Below are 15,725 nucleotides of genomic sequence, written 5' to 3'. Positions count from 1 at the left end.
AATTATTATGGTAATTGATTTCACCTTGATACCCCACGAGTTCTTAAGGAAAATTGTCTTGACCGACAGATGGGCAGATAGACAGATGGATAGAAAAACAGATAAACGCACAAAAAATGATGCTGTATAGATTTCATTGCTCCTTATTAGTTACGGAACCCTAAAACACCATTTAAATAAAATGTCTCAGGGATATAATAAAAACACAGATTTGGTCAATTTCCTGAGGGATTTAATCAAATCACGGAGATTGTTAAAATAACAACACGATTTTATCATTTCCCTAAACAAATCTAGTTAATTGAAGAAATCCCGCATTGGGGATGATGACTACGTTTGAATATGTATATTGATTTCTATGATACATTCGGGTAAATAAGGTCAATGTTAACTAATTTATACACAAAAAGTAAAGATTGTCTGGATATTTGCAAAATAAATAAGATTATAAAATTTCAAAATCAATTAAATTTTTTTTATCGTAATTAGATGAAAATTCATACAGTTTTAGCTTCCTTACATTAAATGTGACATTTTTCAATAAATGAACTATAAACATAAACGCACAATAAACAAAGATATTAGTAGTTTTGTTTGAACGCCCTAACCTAACCTAACCTAACGATCAACGAGCCAACGACGTCACTAAATCCATTTTGCCATTTTGTATGGAGCGTTTTTCAGGGATCCGCGGCAGCGCCGCAAATCTGACCTTTAAAATCTCTGTAGCTCCAAAAGTAATGATCGCAGATACCCTGTTACTTTTACAAAATTGCTTTGCTATTAGTATACTCTTAATTTATATACAATTTAAAAAACTGTCATCATCCCTATTGTTATTTCGGGTTATAACCGAAAAACTGACCTAAGTACCCCAAATTCGTGTGACATATCCTTGCGAAATAAATACTAGCGTTAATTTGCGTGATATATTGAGAATCTTGTGAAGAACTTGTGAAGAATAAAAAAAAAAACAAAAAAAAAATCGTCTCATTAGAAGTTGATGAAGAAAAACCAATGATAACTTACCGGCGACAACGCCTACTGCCAGAAGTAATGATATGACTTTCATTATGCACTGTTGCCTTTACTTGTCCAATGTGTTACATTAAAAATTAATTAAACTCTCATTTATATACGTATTTCATATAAAGAAATAATATTTGTACTCCATTGTTATGTGCCTGTTTGAGCAGCTGATTCGATTATTTCCGTTGCTTTTCCCATAGAACTATCACAAGTTACTATTACTCGTCTACACTTTTTTCATCATCATCATCATCATATCAGCCGATGGACGTCCACTGTAGGACATAGGCCTTTTGTAGGGACTTCCAAACATCAGGATACTGAGCCGTCTGCATCCAGCGAATCCCTGCGACTCGCTTGATGTCGTCAGCACTTTTTTTAATTATCAATAATAACAACACTTATTGGGCTCATTGTTGAGTTTCTTCTCAAAGATCATACAAAGTGAGCCTTTACAAGCAGCGTGATGAAGGCGGTGAAATCCATAAAAAAAACAAACGTCACGTGTCTCCTTGACATCCGCATAATACTGATAATACTACAGAGCAGACAACGCTAAAAGCTAACGCTTTTAGCAATAGAAGTAGCAAGGGGGCGTGGCCCGCGTACACCCGGGTATGCGGAACAACGCAAACGTGTCCGCGCATGTACTAGCAGTCTTGTTTTGTTCTGTGACAAAAGGAATAGGTAAATAATATTCAACTCTAAAGTAAGGGTGACATATTTAATTTTTAAACAGTTATTTAGGCCACGCCCCTGGGTACGCTGGTTTCAATACAAAGAATTGACACTTTATAAATTTAGTTACTTCTTAAATCAGTTCTTAAACTAGTTAATAAATTGCCCCCTAACCAAGTGGCACGTCGATTCACTTCCTACGATCGCTAACGCTTCGACAACTAGAAAGATGTATGGGAATGACTTTTGCTATCGACAGGTGACGTTATCAATATTTGTCATTCCCATACATTTTTTCTAGTTTTCGAAGCGTTAGCGATCGTAGAAAGAGATTCAACGTGCCACTTTGCTAGGGGTGCTGACACGAGAATGTATTGGTTTTTGAATTTCGTATTTGAAGCGGCTACGACACCGTCGTGTTTCGTGCGCTCCTTCTGCCTATTATTCTTAATCTGTGTGGACAATGATGAAATATTTTAGAGGTAATAACATCCCGGTATTCGTTATTTCCACTGATGTGACTCAAACTTATACGGTTACATCATTTTATTTATTTAAAAGTATAAATAATTAACCATTGTATAGTTACTAGGTATACCATAAATACTTTAATAATAATTGAACCAGCTAACTAAATGCAACGCTTATATATTTGCTTGAATATTAAACAGTTTATATAAGCAATTTTCTTTGGTCTTAATATGTTACATAATATAATAGGTGCGTTACCTACGTAATATTTAATCTGACAGACAATATTTGTATAATATTTCTTTGTAACTAACTAGCTGACGCCCTTTGATTTCACCCGTTCCCGTTCTTGTGAGAATACGAAGATAAAATATAGGCTTTCTAATGGTAAAAGAATTTTCAAAATCGGTTCATTAGATTCATATATTACCCCCTACTTTACCTCTATATAATATTATATTATATTAGTAATTAATATATTTTACTACTAGCCCGGGACTTCATCCGCGTGGAATTCAGTTTTTCACAAATCCCGCGGGAACCATAGGTCTTATTTGTAATAATTATTGTGTCTTATTGTGTAGGTATAAGATCTACGAGATACCTTACACATAATAGGGATGATGACAGTTTATTAAATTGTATATAAATTAAGAGTATGCTAATAGTAAAGCAATTTTGTAAAAGTAACAGGGCATCTGCGAGCATTACTTTCGGAGTTACAGGGATTTAAAGGGTCAGATTTGCGGCGCTGCCGCGGATCCCTGAAAAACGCCCCATTCAAAATGGTACGAACTTATGACGTCGTAGGCAATTAATGATCGTTAGATTTGTATGGGCGTTTAAACAAAATTACTAATATCTTTGTTATTTCTGCGTTTATGTTTATAGTTCACATATTAAAAAATGTCACAATGTCATAATTAATGTAAGGAAGCTAAAACTGTAATTTTCATCTAATTACGATAAAATATTTTTAATAGATTTTGATAATCTTATTTATTTTGCAAATATTCAGTCAATCTTTTCTTTTTATGTATAAATTAGTTAACATTGACCTTATTTACCCGAATGTATCATAAAAATCAATATATTCAAACCTAGTCATCATCCCCATTATGGACAAAGCAAAAGCAGAGTAAAGATATACTATTTACTGTGGCAAAAGCCTGATAGGTATTTCATCTCAAAGTTTAAAATATCTTTGTGTTTTTGTAACTTATGTAGGTACTGCTGAAGGGTAGTCCTTATAAAATACTTAGGTAGGGATAATACTACAGAGCAGACAACGCTAAAAGCTAACGCTTTTAGCAATAGAAGTAGCAAGGGGGCGTGGCCCGCGTACACCCGGGTATGCGGAACAACGCAAACGTGTCCGCGCATGTACTAGCAGTCTTGTTTTGTTCTGTGACAAAAGGAATAGGTAAATAATATTCAACTCTAAAGTAAGGGTGACATATTTAATTTTTAAACAGTTATTTAGGCCACGCCCCTGGGTACGCTGGTTTCAATACAAAGAATTGACACTTTATAAATTTAGTTACTTCTTAAATCAGTTCTTAAACTAGTTAATAAATTGCCCCCTAACCAAGTGGCACGTCGATTCACTTCCTACGATCGCTAACGCTTCGACAACTAGAAAGATGTATGGGAATGACTTTTGCTATCGACAGGTGACGTTATCAATATCTGTCATTCCCATACATTTTTTCTAGTTTTCGAAGCGTTAGCGATCGTAGAAAGAGATTCAACGTCCCACTTTGCTAGGGGTGCTGACACGAGAATGTATTGTTTTTTGAATTTCGTATTTGAAGCGGCTACGACACCGTCGTGTTTCGTGCGCTCCTTCTGCCTATTATTCTTAATCTGTGTGGATAATGATGAAATATTTTAGAGGTAATAACATCCCGTTATTTCGTTATTTCCATTGATGTGACTCAAACTTATACGGTTACATCATTTTATTTATTTAAAAGTATAAATAATTAACCATTGTATAGTTACTAGGTATACCATAAATACTTTAATAATAATTGAACCAGCTAACTAAATGCAACAATTATATATTTGCTTGAATATTAAACAGTTTATATAAGCAATTTTCTTAAGTCTTAATATGTTACATAATATAATAGGTACGTTATCTACGTAATATTTAATCTGACAGACAATATTTGTATAATATTTCTTTGTTACTAACTAGCTGACGCCCTTTGATTTCACCCGCGAAGGTCCCGTTCTTGTGAGAATACGGAGATAAAATATAGGCTTTCTAGTGGTAAAAGAATTTTCAAAATCGGTTCATTAGATTCATATATTACCCCCTGCCTACTTAACCTCTATATAATATTATATTATATTAGTAATTAATATATTTTACTACTAGCCCGGTACTTCGTCCGCGTGGAATTCAGTTTTTCACAAATCCTGCGGGAACCATAGGTCTTATTTGTAATAATTATTGTGTCTTATTGTGTAGGTATAAGATCTACGAGATACCTTACACATAATAGGGATGATGACAGTTTATTAAATTGTATATAAATTAAGAGTATGCAAGTAAGTAAGTAAAGCAATTTTGTAAAAGTAACAGGGTATCTGCGAGCATTACTTTCGGAGTTACAGGGATTTAAAGGGTCAGATTTGCGGCGCTGCCGCGGATCCCTGAAAAACGCCCCATACAAAATGGTACGAACTTATGACGTCGTAGGCAATTAATGATCGTTAGATTTGTATGGGCGTTTAAACAAAATTACTAATATCTTTGTTATTTCTGCGTTTATGTTTATAGTTCACATAGTAAAAAATGTCACAATGTCATAATTAATGTAAGGAAGCTAAAACTGTAATTTTCATCTAATTACGATAAAATATTTTTAATAGATTTTGAAATTTATTAATCTTATTTATTTTGCAAATATTCAGTCAATCTTTGCTTTTTATTTATAAATTAGTTAACATTGACCTTATTTACCCGAATGTATCATAAAAATCAATATATTCAAACCTAGTCATCATCCCCATTATGGACAAAGCAAAAGCGTGATAGGTATTTCATCTAAAAGTTTAAAATATCTTTTGTCTGTTTTTGTAACTTGTGTAGGTACTGCTGAAGGGTAGTCCTTATAAAATACTTAGGTAGTTTATCTTTCACAATTATTTTTATTTCAATAAGCTTAATTTATAATTGCCGCGGAATGAGAATATAGAAGTACATTTTTTGAGCAGACTAATTAAGAGCCAAAAAGATCGTAGGACAATCGTCGCACATTAACGAGAATTCCCGGTATCTCTAGCGGTGTCATCTGAGGGCCTAGTGGCAGTTTGATACCGTTACTGTCGCGTTAACGTAAACGCGAATTTCTAAGCAATTTAAACAGCGCCATCTCGTGGCACAACTGCACAACTGTTTCAATTCCATATAAATTCGCGTTTACGTCAACGCGATAGTAACAGTATGAAAATGTTGAAAACTCCCACTATGTAGTAGTACTCCCACAGTCGGTCAGTAATCAGTGACGTAGCTAGGTAACCAAGGGCCCTGGTGCAAATAAAAAAAAAATGGGACCTCACTACTATCTAAATTGGTTAGGTTTAATCAAGTAAAAATATTAAAGCTAGCCCCTGGGTAGCTACGCCATTGTCGGTAGTACGGTGTCAAGAGTTGATGAAGTTCTCGAGTATTCCCGCGAATTCACGCGATCCTCGCGTAGTAAGGCGAAATTTACGCCTCCATTCTATTCCGCGGCAGAGTAAATTGATAATCTTTAATTATCTTGATAATTCTTAAGTCTTATTAACAGTAAATATCTTCTTTATGTTGTCCACCAAGGATTTTGAGTATCTGTCCACGTTTATCATGAGTCGACTCACTACATCGGCCGGCTTGATCGAGTCTCCTGGTCTGAAAAACAGAATTTTTATTTATACTTGCTTATTCGTTAATAATGTAGCTTTCCAATAGTGAAAGATTATTTTAAAAAATTAAAAAAGGACTACGGTTAAAAGTGCAATTTATGGGATACAGTTTGTATGTAAATTTACCTGCACTTTATATTCCAAGGATCATCGATGTAATAAATGTGGAGACTAAAAACTGGATACGTGTCTGCATTTCTATAGAGGCATTCTGGTCCTAGTGGGATGGTCGACTGAAACAGATGGTGAAGTTTCTTATTAGGTTAGTTACAGCATAATATAGTCTCCAAAAATGCTTCGTTAGGTTAAATGTAGTCTATAGTAGTAGTTTTTTCTATAACAAGATCCCAAGGCAGATTTTGAAGAGGTACCGGACTAAGTTCATCGGAGGCCCAGGATGGCAAAGCTTTTTTTTTATTCTTTACGAGTTAGCCCTCGACTACAATATCACCTGGTGGTAAGTGATGATGCAGTCTGAGATGGAAGCGGGCTAACTTGTTAGGAGGAGGATGAAAATCCACACACCTTTCGGTTTCTACACGACATCCTACCGGAACGCTAAATCGCTTGGCTAAAGCTGATTGAACCCAACCCTCGTTGTCCCCCTGCCCCTCCCTCCCTAGAGCCGAAATACAGGGCTGTTAAACGCTACCATGTGGTGTAGTCCGATTTATCTTAGACAGCCCTATATGTTACCACACTTGACACCATGGTCTACAATGCTCTACGGGTGGCCAAAGATAGTGCAGGCCGGCGTAACACAATAAAACTGAAATTAAAGGGTGGAGGTAGTCACGACCCACATATGTGACAAATACTATTGAAAGAGGAGGATTGATAAAAATTAAGGCCACCTGGTAGTGTTGATCCGCCTCTAGCCTCGGGTCTTAGGGGCCTGAAAACTTTGAAGGTCCTCAAAAGATTTAGAGGCCTCCCAAGATCCAAGGTACGGGCTGGGCCGCAGTTTCCGCCCCAAGATAAGTCCGTTAAGCCACCGACTTTAGTAGGCAGTCTGTGGTTAAAGCAATGAATAGTAAAATAAAAGTATTTACTTCTGCTATCATTCTTCCTTCGTAAGATTCGAACCAGTCCTTTTCCTTGGGTTTCTGGGTGAGCTTGCCGAAAAACTGAAGGCCAACACCTACTAAGTACCCCTTGGTTGTAACTGCAAACCACGGCAGTATATTTTCGCACAGAGTATCCCGTGTCATGTTGTAGTGGTAGTGAGTTCCTGGAATACATTGAAACATATTTATATTAGCTACTACTACGTGCGTGCGAATGAGGACTTGAGTTAGTAAAAAATATGGTTTTAAGACAGTGCACATCTCAAAAGGGACACGAGTTTTTTTAAAGAAGAAACACACACAAGAAGATATACCGCCATTTATCGATCGCCAGAGCGTTGGTACACCACGAGAAGGTGCACCCTTAAGCCCAGGGGTTTAAGGGGGAGGCTATTAGGGGTGTTTTATTGTAACTAAGCATTTTTGTTTATAATTACCCATATTAGGCACACAGTTCTGTTTCTTGAACAATGTAGTGTTAAGCTCTGCCTCTGTGCTCGGGATGCGCATCAGCTGTCCGTCAGGGTCGTTGACCCACACGCCGCCATCTTGCAGAGTGGCGCCATTCTCCACCTGTGGACCAGCGCCCGCTGCTAAGGATTCTGGAAAATATTACGATTTTTTTTCTATGAGTAGAAGTAGACAGATCTTGATCACGTGACCTGTCGATAGCAAATGTCATTCCCGTACATTTTTCTAGTTTTCGAAGCGTTAGCGATCGTAGAAAGAGAATCGACATGCCACTCAGCAGGGCCGGCCCGTCTATACGGCGAACGGAGCAGTCGCTTCTGGCGCCAAATCCTAGAGAGCGCCTAAATGATAATCCTTGTCACCATAGACGGTACTGAGCCTGATATTCACCCCAGAGTAGGGTCGAGATCTTCGCGTTCCGTTCTTACTTTACACTCACAATTTGGTATAGGTATCTGCATATTATAAGGAACAAACAGGAGAGCCGACTTATTTGGATCTGGCTCCATTTTAAAATTTACTCTGGGCCGACGCTGCCACTCAGGTCATACCATAGTCAAGGGCTAATTTGTAATTAATAAAAAAAAACGGAATACCTTCTGAAACGAAGAATTGTGTGATAGCCAGGTACTCCTTAGCAGGCTCGCCGTCAGTCGCCGGCATGCTCCACTTTGTGAACCACTTGTCTGCTTTGAACGTTGGAGTCACCAGATCTTCAGCTGGGAACTGAAAGAATACAAAGAAAGAATACAATAAGGACCTTAAGCTAATAAAACCTAATAACTATACAAATCATGCCCACGTGGAACGGTGGCAAGAATACTGGCTGCATTTCCGCGTTGGATAGCCAGGCTGATCCTTTGCGCAAAAATTGAACCAGCCTTTCTGTCACCAGTCAAGGCATTTTGTTTTTCCAACACGAAAATTAACCTAAACTAAAAAGCAAAAAATGCGCGAATTGAAGGCGCTGCCAAGCCTGTGATGTTCTAATTCAATCAGTTTAAATTACAAAATTTCTGCGGTTCATTCAAAAAACGGCCTAAATTAAAACACGATATTGGATTAGTGCCGCCTTCAAATTGATCAGAAGGTAGCATATAGGTACGATGCTGTTTTTTGCTTTTTAGTTTAGGTTATTTTATGTGTTGGAAGTCGGTTGAATTTTTTTTTTACATTTTTAGTGTTAGCATACCTACATACTGAGTGTGACACAAAAATTAACAATCAATTAGCTTATTTTCTTATGATTAGTACCTAAGTCCTACAATCCTAATTTTAAAATACTACTTTAACTCATGTACAAAATTTCACTCCCCCTTTATCCACACGTAATATGAACATCCAAAAAAACGTGAATGGTATCATTACCAATGAGGAGTCACAACCAATACTGGTGGAAAGTTCTCATCAAATCAAAAATTGGTATATGTACTACTTACTACGAAAAATACTAAATATATTGTCATTCAAGATTTTTATACCCCTAGATATATGACTACTGGACATTATACTTATCACATTATACACAAACATAATAAAGCCGTGATAGCCCAGCGGATATGACCTCTGCCTCCGATTCCGGAGGGTCTGGGTTCGAATCCGGTCCGGGGCATGCACCTCCAACTTTTCAGTTGTTTGCAATTAACACGTGATATTTAATTTGAAATTAAATATCACGTGTCTCAAACGGTAAAGGAAAACATCGTGAGGAAACCTGCTTACCAGAGAATTTTCTTAATTCTCTGCCTGTGCCAAGTCTGTCAATCCGCATTGGGCTAGCGTGGTGGACTATTAGCCTAACCCATCTCGTTCTGAGAGGAGACTCGAGCTCAGCAGTGAGCCGAATATGGTTTGATAACGAATACATAACACATGCGAAAATGTAAATCGAAGAGGGTAATATACGGGTTTACAACGATTTCCACGCGGACGAAGTCGCAGGCGTCCGCTAGTCTACAGTAAATAAACAACTTCAAGTCTTAGATATTTCTAGAATATCTGTAGTTACCACAATCGTACCATTGTATCCGTTGCGTTAGTCTCCGATCATGTCATTCAAACAAATTAGATAAACGATTGCATTGTGGTTTCTGACCAGTGACGAAAGCATCAATTTGTTCTTTCGTGTCGAATTGTTATAGCAACACGATAACGATGTATATGAAATTGCTTTTTCCTTGGAAATCACTAAGGTTTATATACTCGTACTTTAAAAATGTAATATCGGCGTGGGTACTTTTATCTCGTGGAAAAAAATATGGATTCAATTGCAAGAATTTTACTGCTGAATATAAAATCCAAGCAACTGAAACATCACGCTCAAAATGTACTAAACAAGAAATTCTACAGTGTCTATCTTATTTCTTAATTTAACTAGATGACGTCCGCGTCCACCCTTAGACCTCCTTAATCCGGCCCTGTCACATAATTAGTTCTCTGCGGACGTCTACTGACTATCTCCCTGCCGTATTTCATCTTTCTTCGTCAAACGGTTTTAGAGATTTCGCGATGAGACATTTCTCTTTTCAGATGATTTTGAGATTAAGATGCAATGATAATTTTATACTATAGATCGGTTACGTCCCTACAAAATCACCGCAAAAAGTGATACGAATAATAGCTTCCAAACTGACACAATTTTGTCTTTAATTCCATTATTTATTTATGTATCTAGTATCTAACATCATTGATTAGATGTCGTTCTTGTTGCAAAATGACCTCGTGTTTTAAAAACTCTTATTATTAAAACACCTGACTTGCGTTTACCAAAGAACTGCGAAGAAGCATGGTGGGTCTAAGCTACACAATCCTAATTTATTTTGAAAGAAGGCTTCCCCTACAGTTTTCTTCTTAGGGTGCCTCTCCGACTGGCGAAGGTTGGCAGTCAGTTTCTTGAACTCGTCTCTATCCTTCGCGAGGCGAAATAATTGTGCGGCGCTCGCGATCTCGGTCCACTCTCTGATGTTTCTCAGCCAAGATTTTTTCCTGCGACCAACGCCTCTTCTACCAGCAGCCTTTCCCATCAAGATGAGCTGTAGAAGCTCGTATCTCTCGTGTCGTAGCACGTGCCCTAGATACGCGACATTTCTCGTCTTGACGGTCTGCAAAAGTTCACGCTTCTGATTGACGCGTCGCGGAACTTCGGCATTCGTCACTACAGTGGGCCATTAAAAAATATGATGATGACTTACAGCAAGTTGCAAGCCGGCGACAAATCCAGAAGGATCGTACAAAGGGCAGACATATTTTCCCGGAGAGCAATACATCCGTAACTCTTCTAGCGGTCCTGAAGGGCGCTCGGTTCTTCGCCAACCTTCAGTCTCCGCCTGCACCACTGTCCGAGGTATCTTGAAGAAATACTCCTTGTCTGCGAGTGCATCTGACCAGCCAAATTTTACTGAAAGGACAAACAATTTATTTTAACTCTGACATACATGCGGGACTTTATTTAATTCACTTGGCAATGATAAATTAAACTACTAGTAACTAACCTAAAATAAACTTATTATAAAATAAAATAAAAGGAAATATAAAATTATATCTACAGACTTAGGTGTCGTAGAATTCAACCGAATCGATGATCATTAGTAAAGTGCCCAGAAGGCTGGCACTGGCAGTATTGCCATGTTGTATGGCAATACTGATTCTCTGAACTAAATATAGGCCAGCCTTCTGGTCACGGAAGGCGTCGATTTTAACTTTATATAGACTTAAGACTATAATCAGAAAGATTTTGAACCGATTTTAAAAAACCACTAGAAAGCCACGTTATTTGTGAGTGTCATTGGCCAATGTCATCGGCACTTTATACATATGTATCGGCTAGTTTTCTACACTTCTTAAAATTTAAAATATTTATATTAAGTATCATGCCATGGGAACTTAGAAGAACGTGAAATCTTTATGTAGCAGCGCCATCTACATCCTAGATTTAAGATTCCAGGATAGTAAATTCAATTACATATGGTGTGTATGTATTACAATGTTTTTAGAGATTTGAACCGTGGAAGTACGGAAAAAAAAACCGAAAAAAAAAGAATTATTTATTCTTTTAATTTTGACGCGTAATAGGAAGAATGTGTTTGTATTTCTAAAGCAAAGGGATTATTAAAGAAAGACAGTAAGTATACATTAATTTCAAAGTTGTTCCACATTGTCATTAGGCCTAGTGGTGCAAAACAAAGGTACAATCTAATAAACCTGAGTTCGAGCCCGGGTAGAAAACTTTTGTCTTTTTTTTTGTTTTTCTTAATTGGTTTCTTCAACTATTACAAAATCAAAAATCTCTCGCTTTACAAAAACTATGCATAATTATTTTTATAACATAATGGATACTATACTAAAAATACCGTAGCTAGTTACTAGATGGCGCTATCACAGGCGTTCCGAAAAAAAGTTAAAGTTGCCTATCTATTTCCAATAATACACTGTAATCTTTGTTAAGTATATTATTTCTCAATATTTTTATAATTTAAAAATACTTATTTTGATACGTTTTATGATAATTTGTTCTAGAACGGCTTATCCGTCTGACGTGAAACTTAAAAACAGAAAAAAAAGTTTACGTTAAGTACGCTAACGTAAAAATGATCATAATTTTTTTTCTGTTAAGTTTGTACTTACCTCGAAGGCCATTATATTGTATTCCTGAAACAAAACCAAAAAAAAAAAATTAAATCATCATTATCAGCCTATTTTAACGACCCACAGTGCTAAGCCTTCCTCCTAATATAAGGAGATATGGAGTTTATATTCACCACACTATTTCAATGCGCATTGAAGTTTGATTCCGTATACGGTAGACCAGATTATACGGTCTAAGCAACCTCCACGTATTCCCAAAATAAAGAGCCAACAAAGTAATCTTATAAGGGCTCCGTTTTTCCTTTTGAGATAGCACTAAAAAGCTGAACATCATTCAATCAATGATGGTATTATTTCATTTACCGACTGCGATGTGTTCAAGTTGAGCAAATCATCAATTGCATTTGTGGACGTGAAGTCTTGAGTCTCGTTAAATTGAATAAGGCGACACCATAGACTAATAATAAGCAGACGGTGTCTCGCTTACCGCCATGTGGAATGTTGAGTCAACTGTTCCGATGGTTGTTTCAGTCAATGGCTTTATAAGCTTCGACCAAGAGTCGGATACAGAAGGCAGTGATTCTTGAGACGGCGCGTATTGTGAGGAGGTTCCTCACTCTGGAGGCCTGACCACCGGTTACTTGGGCACTCAAATGTCCCGCACCGGCAGGGTTTATTTTTTATATTTTTTTAATAGTGTCTTGTATTATTTTATATTTTTATATTAACATTACATTAAAATAAAAAAGGTAAATAAATAAATGAGAGAGAAAAGCAGACGGTGTCTCGCTGCCAATGTGTGAATGTGAAGCGTATAGCTAAATATAGGAAATTAATGGTAGTCTGTTTGTGCGTATCGGCGTCTACGTATAAATACTCGTATATGCAGTGGCATGCACTTCATAGATGCATAAACGCAATGCATACCCTAAGGATTCATTAAGTATTTGTACCTATACTGCATACCCCAGCTAAAAACCTTGTGCACGCCATTGCGTATATGCGAACTGGCAAATTTGGGATGCGTTACTTTTTAGTTCCGGAGACGGAGTCTGGACATTTTATTACGTTTATGGGCGAGACAATAAAATATGTTCGTTGTTGTATGGAGGACAAGGGGCGAATGAGTAATCCAATTTGTCTATGTAACAGTAGTAGGGTAAAATAATAGAGCTTGTCGTGATAGTACTACTAGCTTACTTGTTTAAACTAATAATATAAAGAGATGCGATTTGTTTGTTTGCTACGAATAGGCTCCGAAAGTACTGAACCGATTTCCGACTTTCCATTGGTGAAAGAATTTGTAAATTCTCTCACCAATGGAAAGCTACATTATCAGCAAATAACATAGATGTTATTTCCGTAATTCCCACCGTGATAGGTAAACCAGGAATGGGAATAACGCAGATGAAACCGCGGATGTCTGCTAGTTTCTATTAATAAAATCATCGCTCCTCGCAGCAACCACGACCACTATACCACGATTATGAAGATGAAAAGACAAATTAAATAGAGATTATATACATAATTTAACAACGTTTAAAAGGTTCATCATCATCATCATTAGAAACCTATTTTCGGGTCACTGTTGAGCACGACTCTCCTCCCAGTATGAGAAAGGTTAGACCAATACTAGACCGCGCTGGCCCAATGCGAATTGACAAACTTCACACACGTAGAGAATTGAAGAAATTCTCAAGTTTCCTCATTATGTTATTCCTTCATCGTTTTGAGACACGTGATATTTAATTCCTAAAATGCACATGACTGAAAAGTTTTACTTAAACTTAAAAAAATAGTTTTACTTTACCACTTAGTCGGCGAGCCTAATGTACAATGTATTTACGAAATATTATATTTGACGACCTCCGTGGCGCAGTGGTATGCGCGGTGGATTTACAAGACGGAGGTCCTGGGTTCGATCCCCGGCTGAGCCGATTGAGGTTTCTTAATTGGTCCAGGTCTGGCTGGTGGGAGGCTTCGGCCGTGGCTAGTTACCACCCTACCGACAAAGACGTACCGCCAAGCGATTTAGCGTTCCGGTACGATTTCGCGTAGAAACCGATAGGGCTGTGGATTTTCATCCTCCTCCTAACAAGTTAACCCGCTTCCATCTCCAGAACTAAGGATCTCCGAGCTAAGCCGCAGTTATACAGATAGTCGGATGTAGCGAAATTATAAGAGTTCTTTCCTGACTACGGAACGCTAAAACTATATAAACAAACAAGATTTTTTTTCTCTTCAAAGAATTTATTTTTATACAAATATCGAAAGCAATAAAATGTGAGATAAGATAAACTCGGACCTCGGTATGTTAATTAATTTTATTATTTTAACCCAGACTAGATACAGAGATCCATTATGTGGGAAAGGTATTAACAACTTCTCTTTTTATTATGTACTAGCTGACGCCGCGCGGTTTTACCCGCGTGTTCCTGTTTCCGTAAGAAAACGGGGATAATATATAGCCTACAGCCTTCCTCGATAAATGGGGTATCTAACACAGGAAGAATTTTTCAAATTGGAGTTCCTGAGATTAGGGCGTTCAATCAAACAAACAAACTTTTCAGCTTTATATATTAGTAATGATTTATATGATAAAACGTTCTAAGGATATATATACTAAATCAAAATATATAAAAATAATATCAAAGTAAGCTTACTTACAAGCTTACAAGTATTTATATTAATTTAAAAAAAGACGAACGACATTGAACGATAAACTTCTTCGTACTTACGTAAAAAAATAATAATTAAACTTAAGTGTAAATTCTTGTCACAGGCGAATTAATTCATTTTTTATTGCATTCAGTTAGCTCGCTTTATCAATTCAGTTTATTCTTAGTACTAAGTGACAATGAATTACCTACACTTTTTAAATTCAACAAAATACTATTCTACCTGCTTAATTGTGAAAGACTGTCTAAATCAGTTTAGTCGTTTCGACGGTTAACTCCAACACTACTGGACCGTTTTTAAAAATTCTTTTATCAATTAAAAGCTATAATATCACCGAGCAACATAGGCTTTTATTCCCGTCTTCTCGCAAGAACTATGCGGGTAAAATTGGGATCATGATTAGAAAATAATATAGGCGAAGGTGAGGTCAAACTAGAGTTAAAATAATACGAAACATAACTAACTTAATAAAATTAACATACCCGAAGACAATGAGGCAATGGCCAATAAAACTATGAGTTCTTTCATTTTTAAACTTTTTCTTTGTACTGTTGTTTGTACTTTAACCGTCCCGTCTCAAGTAGGGATCACGACTGGTACGTTGTTCTCAATGGAAGCTATTTAAAGGCAAATAAAACTCGTCCCTGCGAGCGGACGTCATTTGTATGGAGATATGAGTCAATAATAAAGATAAAGACGTAGGATATTGTGTTTCGGAGATTTTTGAATATAATTCGTTAAATCTCAGTAAGAGATAAAAAAGGTGTTTTCAGATATCTTCAGGGTTAAGGGCGTTGATAAAGATAGGTGATAATTTCAAGCCGTGAT

At 36.9% G+C, this 15,725-nt stretch overlaps 1 protein-coding gene across 1 annotated transcript; it reads right to left on the bottom strand.

Annotated features, from left to right (window-relative positions):
• Window positions 1-1,734: 1,734 nt before the first annotated feature.
• On the bottom strand, window positions 1,735-15,514 carry LOC112057135 (uncharacterized). The gene is made up of 8 exons (XM_024097627.2): window positions 15,380-15,514; window positions 12,258-12,281; window positions 10,826-11,031; window positions 8,231-8,360; window positions 7,601-7,765; window positions 7,149-7,327; window positions 6,223-6,329; window positions 1,735-6,082 (listed from the first exon to the last, which is right to left on the bottom strand). The coding sequence occupies exons 1-8, from the start codon at window positions 15,423-15,425 to the stop codon at window positions 5,965-5,967; spliced, it is 975 nt and encodes a 324-aa protein (XP_023953395.1). The 5' UTR covers window positions 15,426-15,514; the 3' UTR covers window positions 1,735-5,964.
• Window positions 15,515-15,725: the final 211 nt, after the last annotated feature.

The sequence above is a fragment of the Bicyclus anynana genome, chromosome 21 (genome assembly GCF_947172395.1).
Source record: "Bicyclus anynana chromosome 21, ilBicAnyn1.1, whole genome shotgun sequence".
Lineage (NCBI taxonomy): Eukaryota > Metazoa > Arthropoda > Insecta > Lepidoptera > Nymphalidae > Bicyclus > Bicyclus anynana.
Note: the sequence above shows the minus strand (reverse complement) of the source record. Positions and strands in the feature narration are given on the sequence as shown.